The sequence below is a fragment of the Sus scrofa genome, chromosome 1 (assembly GCF_000003025.6).
Source record: "Sus scrofa isolate TJ Tabasco breed Duroc chromosome 1, Sscrofa11.1, whole genome shotgun sequence".
NCBI classification, from domain to species: Eukaryota; Metazoa; Chordata; class Mammalia; order Artiodactyla; family Suidae; genus Sus; species Sus scrofa.
Genome location: NC_010443.5, coordinates 74,483,649 through 74,506,662, shown reverse-complemented (window position 1 = coordinate 74,506,662; position 23,014 = coordinate 74,483,649). Strand labels below are relative to the sequence as shown.

General features: G+C 38.5%; 1 protein-coding gene across 4 annotated transcripts in view; it reads right to left on the bottom strand.

The window, feature by feature from the left end:
- The window catches only part of AFG1L (AFG1 like ATPase), a 223,346-nt gene that overhangs the window by 84,104 nt on the left and 116,228 nt on the right, over nt 1-23,014 (bottom strand). For all 4 annotated transcript variants that reach the window (XR_002343776.1, XR_002343774.1, XM_021090788.1 and 1 more), the window contains exon 8: nt 3,343-3,425. Coding sequence is in view for 2 of the 4 variants with exons in the window: in XM_021090788.1 (XP_020946447.1) it covers nt 3,343-3,425 (83 nt within the window). In the remaining 2 variants the exon portion in view is untranslated. The remainder of the gene's footprint in view (nt 1-3,342; nt 3,426-23,014) is intronic.

Here is a 23,014-nt window from a genome sequence, read left to right as displayed (position 1 = left end):
CAAGTTCTCTGTGACGTGCAACATGCTAAAATTAAACTCTCTTTTGGGGTTGTTTTATATACGATTAAAAATTTCTTGGAGTTCCCGTCGTGGCTCAGTGGGAAAGAATCTGACTGGCATCCATGAGGATGCAGGTTCAATCCCTGGCCTCGCTCAATGGGTTAAAGATCTGACATTGCTGTGAGCTGTGGTGTAGGTCGAAGATGGGGCTTGGACCTGGCATTGCTATGGCTGTGGTGTAGGCTGGTGGCTACAGCTCAGATTCGACCCCTAGACTGGGAACCTCCATATGTCATGGGTGCGGCCCCCAAAAAAAGCAAAAAACAATTTTCTTTGGATGAGCCAAAAACATCTGGAACTTAGTTATAAAGTTACTCTAGGATTTCTAAATTTCATATGATATAAAACTACAACAAAAATAGATTATATACAGACAATGGTTTGAATGAATTAGTTCTTATGGTAGCTCAAAGAATATTATGAGCTACAGATGCTGTTCCATGTCAACTTCTTTTTTTTTTTTTTGCCACACCCACAGCAGGCAGAAAGTCCTGGGCCAGGGATTGAAACTGCACCATAGCAGCAACCAGTGCCACTGCAGTGAAAATACCAGGTACTTAACTTGCTGAGCCACATGGCAACTTCATAAATCTCTGGTAATTCTTGATATTATTTGGATTGTGGTAAGATATTTTAAATTGGCTTTTGGGAAAGTTAGACTAATAAAATACTGAATTAATAACTATTTTTACCTATTAAAGATTATACTTGGGATTCTGCATATATGAAATTCTGAGATAGTGCTTGCGTTTCTCTGGAGAGAGCTAGAATTTTGCTTTTCTTTTCAGTCAGTTGGGATGCCAGTGAGACTGACAAAGGGGTAGTCTGAACTTGCATATTCAGAAACTAATTCCAGATATTTAAGCAGAGGGTAATAAAGAGGAAAAATATATGCTTTAACAGGGCAATATATATCAAGGCACATTAAAATCTGTCATAGAGGGGCAATTGTTAAGATTTTCTATAAGAACAACATAAAATGGGAGTTCCTGTCATGGCTGAGCAGTAACAAACCGGACTAGGATCCCTGAGGGTTCGGTCCCTGGCCTTGCTCAGTGGCTTAAGGTCATGGTGTTGCCGTGAGCTGTGGTATAGGTTGAAAATGTGGCTTGGATCTGACATTGCTGTGGCTGTGGCTGTGGCTGGCAGCTGCAGCTCTGATTCAACCCATAGCCTGGAAACTTCCATATGCCGCAAATGCGGCCCTAAAAAGACCAAAAAAAAAAAAAAAAAAAAGATAAAATGAAACTCAATTAAATCAGAAATGTTAACATGACCTCAGGAAAGGAACCCTTCTTTCACTCTTTCAGGAAAGAAGTTCTACCAAGGGCTCATGTGAAACAATATAAATGATATCCCCAGCAACTCATCATGGTTTCTAACATTATTCTCCCACTTCTGAGATGACTTTAATTCCTAATTCTCCTCAGGGACACATATCTGTCTTCCCCCTAAGGTGTGCCACCAGGCTCTCTATTCTTGGTTATCAGACTACGGTGAAGCTCTTTTGATGTTAAATTCTTAAACAAATCTACTTTCTTTGGGGAGTAAAGAATCTACGTACTTTTAAGAAAGCACTTCCAGAGTTTCATAGTATCCTTTACATATTCTAGTTTCCTGGTCTCTTGGATGCTGTTAGATTCTGATTTCCCCCAGCGCATGTTTAAAGTACAAATCTGAATTCCGTTGTGTTGGAACTATATTACTTTTATCAGAAAGAGTAAGAGGCAACATCGGGTAGGTCAGAGAGAAAGTGGCTCTGCTAAAGCAAAAGCGCCTTTCCTCCTCCTGTAAACCCCACCAAGTCCTCTCTAGTTCCAGGAAACACATTTCATGACTTAGACCCAGATGACTATGTTTATTTAAGGAACTTTCCTTCAGGAAAATGTCTTAATTCTTCCACATAAAGATACATTTTTTAGGAAAACAGGAAATGAGAATTATCTTCATTGAAAAAGAATAAAAGGAGGAGTTCCCTTGTGGCACAATGTGTTAAGGATCTGGCATTGTCACTGCAGTGGCTTGGGTCGCTGCTGTGACATGGGTTTGATCCCTGGCCCAGGAACTTCCACATGCCAAAAAAAAAAAAAAAAAAAAAGAAAGAAAGAAAGAAAAAGAATAAAAGGAATAATAACTAATTAATTAATTTCTAAGTGCCCTACATCTGGTATATCAAGAAACAGGTTGCGAAGCTTGGGGGGAAGCTCAGGAATATCAGAAAAATAAAAAGACCAGAAAGCACAAACATAAAAGAAACTGAGGGGGAAAAGTCCAAGTTAAAGCAGAAGAAAAGTGCTCTAAGAATTTCTCACAATTATAAAGTACTTTAAAGACAAAGTACTTAAGGGCAGATGAAGAACCTCCTATAATAATCATCAGAATCTGAATAATAAACTGAAATAGTCCCCTTGGTACACTGTAAAGTATGCAATTTTAATTATGTGATTTTTCTAGCTAATTTCTGCTTCAAAAACAGTAAAGTACTTCTGCTTGCAAGGTGGCAGAGAGGAGAACTTTTCTGAACCTCTCATAAGTACATTGTCATCAAAATTTAAATTAGCAGAAACATGCCTTTAAGTTAAATCACAATTAGCCCTTAGACAGACCTATTTACTGAGAACCCACTATGTGCCCAACACCGGCAGCATATGCTAAACAGTTTGCATTTGTAAAGCAATTTTCCTTTTCAGGTTCGCACAAACGACATTTTAAAACAAACTACATTTTTTTTCAGCATTAACTGCATGAGCTAAATATATCTATTATTATAAATTGCTCCTACTCAGGAGAGTCTGAGCTTTTAAAAGACAAAATATATCGAGCTGTGCTTGTGTGTGTATTTTACATAGCTATGTATGGAAGTCAGTCAACAATGATAAATACAAACAGATTGTCTGACAAAATAAAACAACAATTTTCAGGGAACAGAAAGGACACATTTGTCAGAAGATGTCCACAAATAATTAATTACTATAGCACAATAAAGATATTCTCTTAATCCTAGAGTTTCTTATAAGAAGATACTCATTACTTTCTAACCATCTGTCATCACTCCTCCCCCAAAACTAATTAGGGTTTCCTCCAATCACACATTATAAATCATGCAAATGCGGATGGCAAAAAACACAGTTAAAAGAAGTTAACATGATAACATTTTGTATTTTAAAAATCACAGGCTTCAGAAATAGCCTTTCATGTTCTAATAATTACCCTGATTATTTTTCTCATCTTTTCCTGATTAATTATTAGACATTAAACTTAGAAAATTAAAAATACACTTACAGGTAGTAGAGTTTTCCTGCAGCAGGAAGTTCCCTTTTCCGATAATCTATCCCAGAGTCTAGCTGGACAGTATTACAGTATTCCTACAATCCAAACACACAAAATATCCTTATAAACAAGAGGCGGCTTAGAATTATTATCTTCCTGCTATCCTATCTTTCAATTTTTAAAATTCTCACCAGGTCGTGGTGTATGATTTTTTTGAAAAGAATGTATACATGTATGTGTAACTGGGTCACCCTGCTGTGCAGTAGAAAAAAATACATATATAAAGAAAAATAAAAATAAAAAAAAGAGAAAAAAAAATTCTCCTCAATAAAGTAATATAATGAGTTTAGGACAAAACAATAGAACTCATATAAGAACATAAATGTTGCAATATTAAACACATATCAATTTTTTAAAACTAAAAAAATTAAAATTAATTAATAAAATTAAGATTCACGGCAAGCCTTCTGAAACTTTGCTAAACATTACTGTCAGCAAATTCCCCTTATACTTGCATTAGGTTTTTAAAATCCCAATTTCCATTATTGTGAAGTGAGAAGCTAAAGGCTATCAGGAAGAATAATTCATGGGTCATAACATCACCATGGGAGATAGCCTAAGAAAAAGAAAGCTGCATCAGGAGTTCCCATCGTGGTGCAGCGGAAATGAATCCGACTAGAATCCATGAGGTTATGGGTTTGATCCATGGCCTTGCTCAGTAGATTAAGGATCTGGCATTGCTGTGAGCTATGGTGCAGGTCTCAGACACAGCTCAGATCCCACATTGCTGTGGTTGTGGCATAGGCCAGCAGCTGTAGCTCCGATTCAACCTCTAGCCTGGGAACCTCCATGTGCCACGGGTGTGGCCCTAAAAAGCAAAATAAGTAAATAAATAAGAAAGTTACATCAGAACATTAGAAGCATTTTCAGTGGAAGGATCATACAAAAGTGAGGCTGTATGTGTACCTGCCTTCACTTCTGAACAACATCCAAGCCCTTGTTCTTTAATTCCCTCTACAGCCATCCATGTCTTCAAAGTTCTTCTTGTAGATGCCTCCCTTCAGCCTTAGTCATCCAGTGCCACTGCTGTCCTTGTCTCCTCCCAAATACTCTTTCCTTTCCATTCTCCTGGGCACATGTGTACATGGAAACACACACACACTAAAATTCTTACTATAAGGAGTTCCCGTCGTGGCACAGTGATTAACGAATCCGACTGGGAACCACGAGGTTGCGGGTTCGGTCCCTGCTCAGTGGGTTAAGGATCCAGCGTTGCCGTGAGCTGTGGTGTGGGTTGCAGATGCGGCTCGGATCCCATGTTGCTGTGGCTCTGGCGTAGGCCGGTGGCTACAGCTCTGATTGGACCCCTAGCCTGGGAAACTCCATGTGCCATGGGAGTGGCCCAAGAAATGGCAAAAAGACAAGACAAAAAAAAAAAAATTCTTACTATCGAAGCAAAACAATTTTTGCTACTCCCAGCTTTCTTGATCAGCTGGCTTCTGGGGCTATACACACACACATACACATACACACACATACATATGTACATATTTATATATATACTTATTCTAGTAGAACAGTGGTAGGTTAAGAGTTTTCAGAACAATTCAAGAAACATTTACAGGCTGACTTTTTTTTGGTTTGTTTTCATTCAAAATAAAAACTGCATTATGAAAATTCATGAGAAAAAATCATATTTTAACAACTTCACTACTTTTATTAATGAAAAACTGCATTTAAGGGCTAAAGTAATTGTGGTAGATATATATTTTCCAAAGATGGCTGCAATAATATCTCCAAGCTGACATGTTAAGATGTTGACCTTCTAACCATCAAAAAGTGAGGTCTATGCTTCCCACTTGAATCCTGTGGCTATGGTGAAATTGATGCTATGCAATAATATCTGATGTGGCCCTGAGGCGGCTTCTTACTTGTTGGGGAGAATACTTGCTCAGGAACCCTGAACTGCCAGGAAGCAACCATGCCACAGGAGAACTTACAATAGCCGATACAAAGAGGCCTTGAAATGACATGAAGACAGAGGTGTCTGACCAGTCCTCAGATGTTCCAGATGTAGCCATTATCACAATGAGGGGGCCAGAACTGCCAGCTGAGCTTTTCTCAAATCCCAGAACCACAGAAACCAGAAGGGATAATAAAATAATGTTGTTTTAAGCCTCTAAATTTTGCAGTCATTTGTTGCACAGCAATAGACTATCATAAGAGCAGTATCCGGGCATACCTGAGATGCAGCAACATTCTTCCTCCCTGAAATTACGTCCTAGGTTGTACTGCTATGCAAGGGCTGTTTATCATCTGTGCTACAGGGAAGAAGAGACTGTGCACAGTAGCAGTGAGAATGCATTTCCCCTCCTCCCATGGCAAAGCGGCTAAGGGGCTCAGGGAAATAAAACAAGATGATTGACTATCCTTCTGAGACTGAGAGGTTTCTCCAAGACCAAGAGGTTTTTCTAAAAGTAGCACTTTCAGTGCTTATACCAGGATAGTCCTGGGCACTCTGGGTTAGTTGCCCCTCTAGGAGTGAAGGCTGGAAAAGCTATAGCATTTTAATTTATATATTGGCAATTGTGAATTAGGTTAGAATAAAATGATCCCCATGAAGAGGCGGGTCCTCTGGGAAAGCCTACAGAGCTACGCTTTTGAACTTCATACTTGAAGAACCACCCCAAACCTAACGGAGTCATGCCACCCTACAATGCTTGATCTAAGCAGCCAGTGGCCTCCCCACCCACATAGTCCTAGCTCCTCATTCCAAGAAGCTCAAGCCCTCACACAGGATATGGGCTCTACAATCCATCTCACCAGAAAGAAATACAGCATTGTCTACATACATGCATTCCACTCTCCCCTTAGATGACCTGTAAAAAAAAAAATGTATAGCCATACATCTCACTTCCTCTCAACTTTAAGTAATGTGGTAAACCTGAGCAAAGAGATACTTTCTCCCCCAGCCCCTGCTATAACGGTGGGGCTCAGCCCCCCAACGCAACGAAAGAAGATGTACTTGCTTAGGTAACACTTCTTACTCTCTCTCTGAGGAAAATCTGTTCTGGTTTGTAAGAGCCAATTATTCAAAAGCTACCTATACTACAGACAATATACTACATAGTGGAGCAACAGATATTCATATAAGTGTATCTCCTCAGGTTCTCCATTTCTTTAAAACTATAATTTATCTTGTATTACTCAATATTCCTAATTTAGTCAAAAAATGTTCTTTTTTTGCTATTAAAAAATAAGGCTAATGAAAGTCATATAAGCTTCAATTCCTCCTTCTGGGTAACTAACTTCTCTCTCATATGAGTGATTAAGCCCTACCAAATGATTGCATTTGTACATTCACTAATCACCACCAAGGAATACCTAATCAGCAGCATAAGAACGGTAACCAAAGCCCTTAGATGTTAGCTCTTAATTGTCGGAAAAATACTAACACTCAGTTTATATTTTTAAAGAAAAATAAACCTCGAAATTTCTGATTTTACTCATTTAAGCTAGATTCTTCAGAGCACTTTGCAGAAGGATGGAGGTGGGTGAAAACTAAGCTTTTTCCAAGTTGAGAATGAATCTAGTCAAAAGGGCATGATCTCTAAGCAATTTTCTAATTTCCAGGGATATTTACGAGACCTGCTACCTCTTATCACCAACCAATTCAAATATGTAAAACGCATCAGCCATTAAAGTAAATTTATTTTAAAATAGTTTGTATATTTATGTATACAAAGGGAAAATACAATTACACAAGCTAAAAGCACAATTAGGAAATTTGAGGAAGAAAAGGAGGGAGGTTAACACACCCTTGGGAAGCACACTCTTGAGTTAAAGCCTTTTGACTTTGGAAAGAAAAATACACCACTAAAAGTACAGTAGTCCAGCAGTTTGCATTTTCCTCAAGATCTATTGTGTGTATTTTTAGCAATTTGGAATTAAAAAAAAAAAAACAGCTTTTCACAAAATAACATTTTATAACTTCCACTCTGGCTTTTCCCTTCCCAGTTGAAACAAAAGAACAATAAATATTGTGGAGAAAAGTCCTTTAAAAGTACAACATATTAGCCTTGTAAGCAAAGATTGAAATAATAAAGATTTGCCTCCCTTAGATCCTCTTTTATGATAAAAGTTAATATTGCTTACTCTAGAACACTTGGAAAAAGAGAAAAAGAAAACCACATAAACCAAAGTTTTATGTCTTATCTAAGTGATTACATTAAAGAGGAATTTAAAGATCACAATTATTGGTATTTCTCTTGACAGTATTCAACTGATAGGTTTTATATATTTTTAATAAGAAAGCATAAAAGGAAAACAGATTGAGACTTTTTCTAGTTACAGGGTATAAACTATTTTAATAGGAGCTCTATCTTTTGGCTTAATTCTTTAAAAATATACATTTTTAAACTAAAAATGATCCATGCTTATTGTAAAAAATTTGAACATTAAACATATAAAAGCAGAAATGAAAGTCTATCCCCTTCACAGAAAAATGTTTGCTTATAATTTATACCCTTCAAGCTTTTCTTTACAGATAGAGATGAAGACAGAAGAAAACTAGATAGATAAATTGAGACCATTAAGTTCTAAGCTTAACTCATTTTGGTACCTTAAAAGTTCTATAAGAGGAGTTCCCGTCGTGGCGCAGTGGTTAACAAATCCGACTAACAACCATGAGGTTGCAGGTTCGGTCCCTGCCCTTCCTCAGTGGGTTAAGGATCCGGCGCTGCCGTGAGCTGTGGTGTAGGTTGCAGACGCGGCTCAGATCCCTCGTTGCTGTGGCTCTGGCGTAGGCCGGTGGCTACAGCTCTGATTGGAACCCTAGCCTGGGAACCTCCATATGCTGCGGGAGCGGCCCAAGAAATAGCAAAAAGACCAAAAAAAAAAAAAAAAAAAAAAGTTCTATAAGAGAGTTCTCTTGTGGCTCAGGGGGTTAAGGATCCAGTGTTGTCACTGCAGCAGCTCAGGTCGCTGCTGTGGCACAGATTCGATCCTTGGTCGGGGAACTTGCACTTGCCACAAGTGTGGCCAAAAATATATATATTCTATGAGAGAATTAACTATTATATTTAAATACTGAAAAACTATACTGCACACCGTACTATTTTGTTTGCTAAGAATACAATTCCGTAAGTAAATGACAAAGAGTACAAAAAAGATACTGAACCAGGAGTTCCCGTCTTGGCGCAGTGGTTAACGAATCCGACTAGGAACCATGAGGTTGCGGGTTCGATCCCTGGCCTAGCGATCTGGCGCTGCCGTGAACTGTGGTGTAGGTCGCAGACACGGCTCGGATCCCGAGTTGCTGTGGCTCTGGTGTAGGCCAGTGGCTGCAGCTCTGATTCAACCCCTAGCCTGGGAACCTCCATATGCCACGGGAGCGGCCCAAGAAATAGCAACAACAACAAAAAAAGACAAAAGACAAAAAAAAAAAAAAAAGATACTGAACCAAAAAAAGGGTGGTAGACTGGGAGGGGATGACTTTTAAATTTTTATTTGTTCATGCAGCTACACATTCAAATATGCATATTTTAGTCTCATTTAAAATAATCATGTGCTAGAGTTCCTATCGTGGCTCAGCGGTTAACGAATCCAACTAGGAACCACGAGGTTGCAGGTTCGATCCCTGGCCTAGCGATCTGGCGTTGCCGTGAACTGTGGTGTAGGTCGCAGACGCGGCTCGGATCCTGCATTGCTGTGGCTCTGGCGTAGGCTGGCAGCTACAGCTCCGATTAGACCCCTAGCCTGGGAATCTCCATATGCCGTGGTGCAGCCCTAGAAAAGACAAAAAGACAAAAATAATGATAATAATAAAATAAACAAATAAAATAATCATGTGCTACTATTTCTAAGTTTAAACAATGATACATAAAAAATTCAGTACATAAACAGCTATGTGCTTTTAAGCCTTTCTAAACTTCAGTATAAGAAATATAGAAAAGTATATAAGTGTCTAGCTCAATCAAGAAACAAACATTCTTAGCACCTCTGAAGCCCCTTTCTATTCTCTTTTACCTTTCCAAAGATAACCAGTATCCTGATATTCTATAATTATAGAATTTTGCCTGTTTATGGAGCTTTATATAAGTGGAAATATATAGTATGTGTTCTTTTGTGACTGGGCTCTTTTATGGTTTACAAGATTCATCCATCCATGTTTTCTATAGTTGTAGTTTATTGATTGTTGTATCCTATCCACAAGATGAATATGCCACAATTTATTGATTCATTCTACTGTTGATGGATATCTAAGTTGTGTCCAGTTATTAGCTCTTTGAAACAAAGCAGCCACAAACTTCCAGCCCATTATTTTTGGTAAATACATGCAAATGCTCTTGTTGGATGTATGCTACCTAGACAAGTAACTGCTTGATGACAGAGTAAGAGCATACACAGCTTTAGTGAATATTGCCAGTTTTCTGAGGTGACTGTACAACCTACACTCCCACCAGTAGTGTACATGCATTCCTAAGTATGTATACAGCAGATGTTTGAATAGTACCTTTATTTCCAGCAGTCTTAGGAATTCACTTTTTTTTTTGGCTTTTTTTTTTTTTTGGCTTTTTAGGGCCGGACCTGTGGTGTATGGAGGTTCCGAGGCTAGGGGTCTAATCAGAGCTACAGCTGCCGGCCTGCGCCACAGCCACAGCAATGCCAGATCCAAGCTGTATCTGCAACCTACACCATAGCTCTCAGCAATGCCGGATTCTTAACCCACTGAGTGAGGCCAGGGATCGAACCCACAAACGTCATGGTTCCTAGTTGGACTCATTAACCCACTGAGCCATGACAGGAACTCCAGGAATTCACTTTTTTTTTTTTTTTTTTTCTTTTTTGCCATTTCTTGGGCCGCTCCTGTGGCATATGGAGGTTCCCAGGCTGGGGCCGAATTGGAGCCATAGCTGCCGGCCTACACCACAGCCACAGCAACGCGGGATCCGAGCCTCGCCTGCAACCTACACCACAGCTCACGGCAACGCCGGATCCTTAACCCACTGAGCAAGGGCAGGGACCAAACCTGCAACCTCATGGTTCCTCGTCGGATTTGTTAACCCCTGAGCCACAACAGGAACTCCGGAATTCACTTATTAATGTAATTTTTTGATCTACTGATTTTCAGGATGATACTGAGGATGTCTGTATGTTTCATAAATACACTACATTGTTTTATTCACAAAAATGTATACCCCTGGTTTAACAAGTTCCCTGCAAATTTCAATATTTATTTTGAATCAATGTAACAATCATCATTGAATACTATATGCTGGGTATGTCCTTGATTACTGGAGATATAATTATGAATAAGATATAGCTTTAGCTATGATAGTCTGGTAGAATTTAGATATTTTCCTCATATCATATTCTTTTCTCAATCATGGTCATAATTTTTCAGAGTTGTCCAATCTTCCACCAATTGCCTAGCTATGTGATTTTAGCCTGTTACTTAACCTCTCTGGACGTCAGTTTTCTCCTCCATTAAATAAAGGAATTAAATCATGACCCCTTTCAGTATAAAATTCTCAATATTATTGCTGACATGTTCTCTCACATCAGGGCTAAATTCTTCTTTGGGCTTTTTGAGTTTTGGAGTATATCCCAGCCTTAGAATCTACTCAAGCCACCTCGTCTCCTTTGCTTTCATCACTCATGCTCCAAAGTAAATGAAAGCTTTTTTTCCCTCCATTATCTCACTCCTTCGGGAAGAAGCGGCTACCCCAGTCTTTTCTCACACTTAAAACACCCAGACCCTATCGCTTTAGTAGGTAAGGTCTGTATCCTTTCTTTTAATCAAGCAGTTTCTGAGTTTCTCTCCCCTGCCAAAAAAGCAGGAAAGGAAGATATTTAACAATTGCCAAGTCGCCATTACAAAGACTCAACTGTGCTAAGCAACTGACTTGAATTTATCTCATTATAATCCTCACAAGAATCACACACAGAACAATCTAATTATTTTTATACACTCATTTTATAGTTAATGAAACATATGAGGGGGAGGTTGTTATTTTTTTAATCACTGCCATGGGCTGAATTGCCTCCCCACAAATTCATACACCCAAGTCCTAACCCTAGGACCCCAGAAGGTGACTGTATTTGGAGATAAAGGCTTTGAAAGATAATTACATTAAAATGAGGTGTTTATGTTAGGCCTAATCCAATTCAACTGGTGTCCTTATATGAGGAGGAAATTAAGACAAAGATATGCATGTGCACAGAGGAGGGACCGTGTGAAGAAAGAGGGGGAGAAGACAGCCATCTGCAAGTCAAGGAGAGAGGAAATTAACCCTGCCAACACTTTGATCTTGGACTTCTAGCCTCCAGAATTGTGAGAAAAATACATCCCTGCTGTTTAAGCCACCCAGGCTATGGTATTTTGTTATGGTAGCCTGGTGAACCAATTGCAATCACTAACACTCTTGTTCCATTAATAAGCATACAGGAAGACTTTAAAAAAAAAAAAGTGAAAAAGGAAAGAATAATTTGAGATTTTTTTTTTAAAAAGTAGGGCTGAAGTTAAAAAGCACACCTGTAGGTACTTGCTTATAAGCTGAGCCACAAATCTTACCTTTTTCTGCAGCTACAGTTGGAAGGAAAAGTAGTTCTCCTCAGAATTCACAGAGCTCCAGAGAGCCCACTTAGTTTGTAGGTAGCTGAGCCATGATCTGTCCAGGTCATCCCTGACCCCAAATCCATGGTCTTCCCACTATGTCACACTGCTTTATTAAACAGTAGCCACAGGATCCTTTTCTTACATCTTATACAATTTATAGGATTCATTTTTGCTCCCCAGCTCCTCTGTCCCTGTCCCAAAGTAATTATCTCTGCCCAGTACATATATATATATATGTGTATATATACATATATATATATATGTATATATATATATACACACACACACACATATATATACACACATATATATGCTAATTCCTCTTCTACAGGCCCATACTATATAATTCTATTATGATTTCCTTAGGTATTTAGCCCAAAACTGTGTATGAAATATATGCACCCTATTAAATTCTAGAATTTATTAAATTATATTAAATTCTATACTTTGAAGGGTTGTATTACAGTAAACTTCAACCATATAGGACATTTTCTAAGTTTAAGTGTCTGGACAACTCACAGTTTTTATGACCTTTACCTGATCCTATAAACTAATGCTGTCTGGCTTGGAAAGAAAACTTGAGAAGAGCAGGGATTGCATGCCTCACTCACTGCACAGCACTGCATGCTCACAGGCCCTGCAAAGCAGGACAGGAGTACAGTGATGATGACGACGCTTTCCCCTCCCCCACAAGTGGAAAAAGTAAAGTGCAAACTAATCTCTGATGATTATTCTCCCTCTGCAAAACACACACGAAAATTCTGCTCATATTTAAACAATCTCAATAATAAGACTGGAGTTCCCATTGTGGCTCAGCCATTAATGAATCTGACTAGCATCCATGAGGATGTAGGTTTGACCTCTGGCCTTGTTCAGTGGGTTAAGGATCCTGCATTGCTGTGGCTATAGTTCAGTTCAGCAGCTACAGCCCCAATGTGACCCCCAGGCTGGGAACCTCCATGTGCTGCAGGTGTGGCCCTAAAAAGCGAAAAATAAAAATAAATAAGATTGCCATAAACCCAGGAAGAGAATTTAAGATGTAAAGAAGTAGGTCTACATTATCAACATCATCAAATAGCAAACACGGAGATGAGGGCTAACTTTGTGCCAGGAGCCATTCTAATTTCTTTATATTCCTCTTAACCACTCTAACGGGTAGGCATTATTACTATTATTATCATTATTCTCGTTTTACAGATGGATAGGAAACAAAACGCAGGGAAGTTATATAACTTGCTCAGAGTTCAAAAGTACAAGAGTGGTAGAACCATGATTTAAACCCAAACATTTTAGCTCCAGTGTTCACATTCTAAATTACTTTGCCAGATTGCCACCCCAGGATATGTTCAAGCAACCAAGGCTCTTGCTTGGATATACAGAGCAATGCACAACTCACAGGGGCTTATTGGCAAATTCTTGCAGTACTCTGTCAGCCTGCTGAGAAAGTCCTACCTCTTCTGCCTGCTGCTCAGATGCTGAGTAAGAGCTCTGGTCTTGAAGATCATTTGGAGAAGCAGCTATGTTGCGACAAACAGATTTGTTTACCTATGTACAATCTAACCCCATACAAAAAATGATACGGGCCAGTTTTTTAGAGATTCTGCCCAACTATATTACACCGCACATAAAAAGCTGGAAGTCCTCCTATAATAATTGAGATAATAGAAACAGATTTGGGTTTCAAGCATGTAAGTTCTATGAGACAAGGATCATATCTGTGTTGTTCATCATTGTGTCTCCCACACCCAGCACAGCATCTAGTAGACAGTAAATGCTCAGTAAATACTGATCAACTGAATGGATTATTAGCAACTCATCTATGCTGCAAAGCTTAGGTGCAAATCAGGATGTTAAGAACTACAGAAAGAAGCCAACAGTACAGTCCATTTCCTAAGGAGGTTTTATGGGAATGGACTTAGCAGGATTCTCACTAAAACTGGACTCAGGATGGATAGACATGGACATGGTAGGCCAAAGTTGAGGCCTAGTTTAAAAAGACAGCTCAGGAGTTCCTGTTGTGGCTCAGTGGAAATGAACCTGACTAGTATCCATGAGGATGCAGGCTCAATCCCTGGCCTTGTTCAGTGGGTTAAGGATCCGGCCTTGCTGTGAGCTGCGGTGTAGGTCACAGATGCAGCTCAGATCTGGCATTGCTGTGGCTGTGGTGTAGGCCAGTGACTACAGCTTTGAGTCTACCCCTAGCCTGGGAAATTCCATGTGCTGCAGTGCTACCCTGAAAAGACTGGGGAAAAAAAAAAAAGACAGCTCAGAGGAAGCTAACTAAAGTATGGTCCAAGAGAGAGAATTAGAAGTCAGCTAAGACAGGAAATTCAGCCAAGGAGCTCTGTCTTCCTCCAAGTAACAGTTTCATCCCAAAGCAGGATTTCATCACAATAAAGAGATGAAACACAGAGTATTTTCATATCCATAAAAAAAAAGTTCTGGGCTGTGTTGATTAGGCTGGTTATAACCACCACAACAGTTCATGTAGCTTGGGGAATGGCACAAGCTAAATGGCTTAAGTTTGAGTTTCTTAAATCGATGCAAGTGGCAGGGAAGATGCCCTGGTGGGTAGACCAATGGTTCTCAACACTGGCTACACATGAGTTTTAGCTGGGAATTATTTAGAAAGTGCCATGCCGAGGCTCCATTCCCAGAAATCATTGTGGAGGAAGATTTGGTTGGCTGAATGTGTCTCTTTTGTTTTAAGCTCCTTAGGTGATTCTAAAGAGCAGCCAAGGTTGAGAATCACTGGCTTAGCCTAATTAGGCCCTACCAAATCAAATGGCTACTACACAATAGCAGAAAGATGAAACAGATTTGGGAGAAATAACCACAATGTCCACTTGAGGTGGTAACTAAAGCCACAGGATGACCCAGGGTTGGTATTTATGATCCTAGAATTGCAGAGCCAGAGACTGGTAGCATTGACTTTCTTCTTGTAAATGTCTGGATAAAATGAGGTAAAAAGGAAATCAGCACTACTCTGCAGTGGGTAAAGGACATAAAAGCATATGACTTGTCAGCACTATTTGAATGAACAAAGGGAAAAAACTGAATCACAAAAAACCAAAGTATTGATAAAACTGAATGCGGGCTGGAGAAATGTTCTAAAGCTGGGATTGTCTGATTAGATGAAAAGGATTTGGAACAAATTTGCCTAGGGGAAAAAACAAAACAAAACAAACGATGGGAATATACAGAAAGGATAGAGGAAGACCTGGGTGATGAGATACTACAGATCAGTCCAGCAAAAGATTGCAACATTTCAAACAAGGTGACTATAAACTATAGAGTTAGCTTTTCAACTCACATCTCCTATTGTAAAGAAGGTTACATGTTCATCTTTTTTGAATACCACTATAATTTGGAATATCCCAATACTTCTTTGAAATACTGAGCTTCTGAATATGTCACTAAAAATATTTTCAAAGCAACTAAATTACAAAAATTAAAAAAAAAAAAAAAAAAAAAAAGCAGCAAAGCACCAACATCTGGTGGCACACCTGATCAAATCTAGCAAGCCTAGTGCTGAAGGCCAGCACAGCAGTCTCTGTCAGTATCTGGAACTCTGAAATGGAAGCATGGTCCTTCAGTCACACCACCACTCTCACCACCTCTAAAAGGAAAGATGAACCATCTGACTGTGGCAAATGCAGCGATGTAACCAGAGGTTTTGTTCAGAATGTCAATGACTTATTTTTCTTCCATATGTTTCCCTTAGACATACTGATTTCCAGAAAATATTTGGACAACAGTACAGTATGGTATTTATGATCTTTAAACTATCAGGAATAGGAAATCTGTACTGACTTTGTCAACTTGGTTAAGACCTTGGGTGCCCTTGGGTGCCGTTAGCATATCAGTTTCCTGATTAAGACTTAATTAATTTGGAGGATCCAAGAGATCCGTATGTATCCCAAATAGCTATGTGACAAGATGGTGAGCAAATCAGAATTGATGAAGTCATGTCCTTATACTATCAAATTGCTGTGGTGTAGAAGTTCCCGTCGTGGCGCAGTGGTTAACGAATCCGACTAGGAACCATGAGGTTGCGGTTCGGTCCCTGCCCAGCCTAACGATCTGGTTAACGATCTGGCATTGCCGTGAGCTGTGGTGTAAGTTGCAGACGCGGCTCGGATCCTGCGTTGCTGTGGCTCTGGCATAGGCCGGCGGCTACAGCTCCGATTGGACCCCTAGCCTGGGAACCTGCATAAGCCACGGAAGCGGCCCAAGAAATAGCAAAAAGACAAAACAAAAAACAAAAAAAAACAAATTGCTTTGGTGTAGAAATGGAAAACAAACCAAAGAATCCTAAATGTTTATAAGAGACTGTTTCTGTTCATCATAAAAGTAGTAACTTTTGAGCCATGGCAGCAGAGTTTACATGTTTTCTATGTGTTATACAGAGGAAGCCCCGCTGCCATTTAATCCAGAAGATATGTATTTAACCATGGTTATCTTTATAAACTGTCACAGAAGAAGAAAAACAACAACAGCTACCATTTCTTGGTAGTTAATTTTACAGAAACCTATAAAGACAGAATTTTTGGCCTAAATTTACCAAGGCAGTACTTGAGGTTTAAAAAGATCAAGGATTCTGATCTCTCCTTGCCTGGAGCTATTTATCTTTGGAGCAAAAGACCTGAATTCAAGTCTGCAGACCATGTGCTCTTCTTCACCACTACACATACTTTCACGTTCAGAATAAGACACACAACAAAAGTTCAAAAATTCTACCATCCTTAAGCATGTTGATAATTATGATTTTGCAATAACCTGTTGCTAACTCAATATATATAAGCAACTTCCAATAAAATTCCCAGGGCAGCATACCTCCACTCCACACTTCTTATCATTTACTTGTTTATTTATACCCTATTGTATCCTACAAGAGTTTATGTGGTTTCTTAAAAAAAAAAAAAAAATCACCTTACCATTTGTAACTTCAATTTCACTACTTAATTTTCAGTGTAGCTAATACACAAGAGTAATTTGATAAAGCCTAACAAAGCTTTAATTGTACAGAACCTTTGATCTGGAAATTCCATTTCTAGGAATCTAACCTATAGAGACATTGACTCATGACTAAAAATACATTTGTAAACAGGTTTTTTTTTAAGCATTATTTGAAAAGTAAAAAACTAGAATAAACCTAAGTATACAAAAATTGATTAGTTTTAAAATAATAGTGTAGCCATAATGTGAAGTACAAATGACTCATTTAAAAGAATAAGATAGAGTCATATTTGAGATCAAAAGATCTCTAGGATATCACCAAGGGATTAAAGCACAAATCAGATTAATATGTAACTATTACCCCACTGATTTAGAACAAAACTCTATGTTTAGGTATATAGAGAGATATATGCATATAAATGCTTGAAAAAATACACATTAACTTTTTCCAGCTTAATGAAGATATAACTGATAGGGAGATCCCTTGTGGCTCAACGCGTTACAAACCCGACTAGTACCCATGAGGATGGCTGTGTGGTCCCTGTCCTCGCTCAGTGGGTTAGGAATCCAGAATTGCCATGAGCTACGATATAGGTCACAGATGCAGCCTGGATCTGGTGTTGCTGTGGTGTAGCTGGCAACTGCAGCTCCAATTTGACCCCTAGCCTGGGAACTTCCAAATGCCTCAGGTACAGCCCTTAAAAAGCAAAAAAAAAAAAAAAAAAAAAAAAGAGAGAGAGTGATAACTGACATATAAAATTGTGTAAGTTTAAGCTATATAACTGATACACTAAGTATACTACAAAATAATTACCACAGTAGCCTTGGTTAACACCTCCATCACTTTACACAGTTACCATTTCTTTTTTTCTGTGTTGAGTATATTTAAGATCTACTCTCTTAACAACTTTAAAGGATATAATATAGCATAACTATCATCACCATGCTGCACATTAGCTATCTCATCAATGAAATTTTGTACCCTTTAACCAACATTTCCTCACTTCCCCCACTCCTAAGGCCCTGCTCTGTATCTATTAGTTCAGCTTTTTTAGATTCCACATGTAGCTGATGTCATCCAGTATTTGCCTGATGTGACTTATTTCACTTAGCATAGCATCCTCAAGTTTCATCTATTTGGTCACAAGCAGCAGGATTTCTTTTCTCCTCTCAGCTGAAAAATATTTCATCATGTGTGTGTGTGGAGGGGGGATGGATGGATGGATGGATGGATAGATAGATGGACAGACAGACAGACAGACACTTAGATTGACACTTATGTTGTTTTCACATGTTGGCTACTGTGACTAATGCTGCAAGGAACATGAGAGTGCATATACATCTTCAAGATGGTGATTTCATCTCCTTTGATTAAATACCCAAAAGTTGGATGGCTAGATCATATTAGTTCTACTTTTATTTTTTGAGGAACTGCTATACTGTTTTCCATAATGTCTGCACCAATTTATAGCCCCATCAATAGTGCATGAGTTTCCTTTTCTCCACATTCTCCTCAACACTTATCTCTTGTCCTTTTGAGAAAAGCCATTTTAATAGGTATGAGGTGGTATCTGTGGTTTTAATTTGCATTTTCCTGATATGATTACTGATGCTGATCATCTTTTCTGTACATATTGGCCATCTGTATGTCTTTTTTGAAAAAAGTGTCTATTCAGTTCCTCTGCTGAGTTTTTGAAGTACTCTACTATCATAGTACTGATACCTATTTCTTCTTTCAAATCAGCTAGTATTTGCTTAATATATCTAGCTGCTCCATGTTGGATGCATACGTATTTATGATTGCTATATCTTCTTGATGAATTGATCCCTTTATCATTACATAATGATCTTCTTCGCCTCTTACTGCAGTTTTTAATTTAAAGCCTAATTTGTCTGATATAAGTATAGCTATCCCTGCTCTCTTTTGGTTTCCACTTGCATGGAATATCTTTTTTCATCCCTTCACTTTGAGCCTATGAATTCTTAAAATTCCAGTGAGTCTCTTGTGGGCAGCATATAGTTTAGCCTTTAAAAAAAAAAATCTATCCAGCTTCTCTATGCTTTTTGACTGGAAAATTTAATCCATTTACATTTAATTACTGATAGGTAAGGACTTATTAATGCCATCAAATTAAATGTTCTATGGCTGTTATGTAGTTCTCTCATCCCCTTCCTCTCTTGTTGCCTTCTTTTGTGAATAGATAATTTTCCTTAGTAATGTGCTGTGATTCCCTTCTCTACCTTCTGTGAATCTACTATAGGTTTTTGCTTTGGGGTTACCATGAGGCTTACATAAAATACATTATAGACATCACAGTGTATTTTACACTGATAACAACATAGCTTCAATCACATGCAAAAACTCTACCCTTTTACTACCCCATACTATTTGCTTTTGATGTCACAATTTACCTATTTTCATATTGTATGCTCATTAATATGTTATTACTGCTATAGTTATTTTTAATACCTTTGTCCTTTAACCTTTATACTAAAGTTAAGTGGCTAAAATCCTGCCATATTACACTATTAGGATAATCTGAATTTGATTATATACTTACCTTTAATACTGTGTTGTATATTTTCACATGTTTTCATGTTACTAATTACTATCCTTTCATTTCAGTTTGAAGAACTCCTTTCAGCATTTCTTGTCAGGCAGGTCTAGTGGTGATAAACTTTCTCAGCTTCTTTTTGTCTAGGAAAGTTATTATCTACACTTTATTTCAAAAGGACAACTTTGCTGAATAGAAAATCTTGATTTGCAGGTTTTTTTTTTTTTTAATTTCAGCACTTTGAAGTAAAATATATCCCATTCTCTCCTGGCCTGTAAGTTTTCTGCTGAAAAAAATCCCCTGATAGCCTTATAGAGATTCTCCTATAAGTTTTAAGTTTCTTTTCTTTTTCTGCTTTTAAGATTCTCACTTTCAGGAGTTCCTGTTGTGGCACAGCAGAAACAAATACAATTAGTATCCATGAGGATGCAGGTTCGATCCTTGGTCTTGCTCAGTGGGTTAAGGATCTGGCATTGCCATGAGCTGTGGTGTAGGTTGCAGACGCAGCTCAGATCTTGCTTTGCTGTGGCTGTGGCATGGGCCAGCAGCTGTAGCTCCAGTTTGACCCCTAGCCTGGGAACTTCCGCATGTTTAGGCGGGGCCCTAAAAAAAAATTCTCATTTTGTCTTTGATTTTTGACAGTTTTATTATAATGTGTCTTGGAAGGCATTATTTAAGTCAGGTTTGTTTAATGACCTCTTGTGAACTTGGATATTCAAATTTCTCCCCAGATTTGGGAAATTCTGTCATTATTTCTTTTATTTTTTTAATGATTTTTATTTTTTCCATTATAGTTGGTCATTATTTCTTTAAATAAACCTACTGCCCCTCTTCCCTCTCTTCTCCTTCTGGAACCCCAATCATTCACAAATTGTTTCTTCTGATGGTATTCCACAGATTATGTAGTCTTTGTTCATTCTTTTTCATTTGTTTTCCTCTGACTGGATTCTGTCTTCAATTTCATTGGTTCTTTGTCCTCGGTAATCAGGTCTGATAATGGATATTCTCTGCTGCATTTTTTTTTCCATTTCATTCATTGTATTCTTCAGTTTAAGAATTTGGTTGGTTCTTTTGTATGATTTCTATCTCTTTGTTAAACGCCTCACTTTGTGGATTGTTTTCTTGATCTTTTTTTTAATGGTCTTCATGTGTTTTCTTACAGCCATTTTGTTTCCTTCAAACAGCTATTTTGAATTATTTATGGGATAAATCCCATATCTCCATGTCTTTGGGATCAGTTATTGGAAGATTATTGTGATCCTTTAGTGGTGTCACATTTCTTTAACTGTTCATATTCCTTGATGTTCTGTGCTGCTGTCTTCACATTTGAAGTAGCAGTCACCTCCACTGTCTACTAATTGCTTTCAGCAGAGAAATATCTTCCATCAGTCCTACTAGGGATTTTGAGGCTTTCTCAGACCTTCCATGGATATACCTGCTTCATGATTCTTGCTGCTCTTGGAACAGAATACTTAAGCTTGTATGATTTCTCCAGATCCTGCAACACACTTGGCCAAGTGCTGACAGCCTCTCTTTTGTTTTCCCAAAGGTGGAAATAAAGCTCAAGCTGTGGTCTCTTTCTGGCCCACAGATTCAGGCTGCCTTTCTGAACATGTACAAGTCATCTGATAAAGCTCACTCTCACCACCACCCCTGATGTGGGTCTGTGTTGGGGTGAGGAGTGAAGAGCACTGGGGGTGAGTTGGCCAGTTGGGGGGATCTGTAGGGAAGGTGTACATAGTAGCTGGTAGGTGGGCTTCTTGATGGCGTCCATGAAGCAGTTAATAGGATCCCCTCTCCAACAGTCCTATCTGATGCTCTGCAAGCCTTTTCCCATGCTCTAGTCATGCAGCTCACGATTCAGTACACTAGATGGGGCAAAAGATAAATGAGCCTCTTTGGCAGTATGTGCATAGCTAGGAAGCCTGGTGATCATTCACATGCTCTTACTTTCCCCTACAGGAGAACTCAAAGGCCAAGGAGATCTCTCTTGGCCCCAAGCTGTGCTGTCTTGGGGGAGAATGATGCAGGTAAAGTCAAAATATTCCTCTTAGCCTCCCCAGCGCTCCAACTTTGCATTTGTTTTTTGCTCCACAGTGTGCTGGAACTTCTCCACTAAAAATCCAGACATCCACAAAGGCTCTCCCTTGTCCTTGGGTAATCAATTAAGATACTACTTCCAACGGCTCCTACACCATGGTCAGAATGGCTGAAGCTAGCTCACGGCCACTGTAGAGTCCACAGCAAGGACCGAGGTCTGTGTGTTACCTGATGCATGGTTGGGCAAGCCTCCTGGATCCCTTGGTATATGGTGCTGAATCCGATAGCTCTCACAAACGCACTTTTGTCCATGGGTGGATGCCAAATTGTCGGTGGTGGACAGGGGAACATGAACAGGAGGTATCTTATTCAGCCACAGGTTGATGTCACTCCCCCACATTCAATTTTTATCAGTGGTTAACTCCTGAGGAGGGAAGTAGTAATGGGACTGCAGTGAAGAGTGGGAGAAAATGGGGATAGAGTGATGAAAGGGGAGCTTTCAATATGTAGCACATAGACATTTATGCGACGTTTGGATTTTTTAACCTAGCATGCATTCATTTACCTCTTATGAAATTTTATAAAAGATCTTAGAGAACTCCATGCATTGTGCCCAAATAGCAGTGCTTAGAAAAAGCTGATTAGCCATCTTACTGAAATCACAGCCATTATACATTTCCAGCTCTGTTGTAACAAACAATTTTAATTAATAGTCCATTCTTCTCCTGCTGTTTATTTTATCCAAGAAAAGCAGAGTTCTTATTCCAGAGGTAAAATAGAAAAAGAAAAAGAAAAACATATTATGATATATATAAAACAGATTGGAAAGAAGTTTATGTATGTACCTTTTCAGAATTTTTTTAAACCATGCTACCAAACACATAACTGCAGCTCCTGTAAGCTTTCATTTTCACCCACAAAAAGGAACTGTGTGATACATTTCTACCCGAATAGGAAGTTGCCACTATACATGCAGCTTTGAAAACTCTATTTTTTCAATTCTAGTAAATTTACCCACAAGACTTCCCTTCTTCTATGCAAATAATCAGAGGTAGACAATAACTTATCTCAAATATATAACCATACCACAAATACACAAAGTCCATAATGCATATGATTTGTTTAGACTATAATCATAATTTCTAGAATAATAAGAAAAACTAAGTCTCAATAATTCTATTTTCAGAGAGTTCATTATTAAGACTTTTAGTATCCAAGGTAACATTTATAAATATTCTAAACTCCGGTTCTGCTCTTTCTTCATTGCATTTGTTCGACTTTTTGTCATTTCACTGTTCATTAGCACTTTTATCTGAAGATGAAAAGAGGAAGAGAAAGAAGATGAATTCAGTCAATCTTTCAGCTCATTCTTACTCTCTGATAAAAGATCTGAAGAGTAAATATAAGCTGTTAGCTAAAACAAGATTTGGATATCACTATATTTAACTTATCGTTGCTCAAAACTAAAGGTTGATTAATAAATCAGATTAATAAGTAAGGTAAATTATTC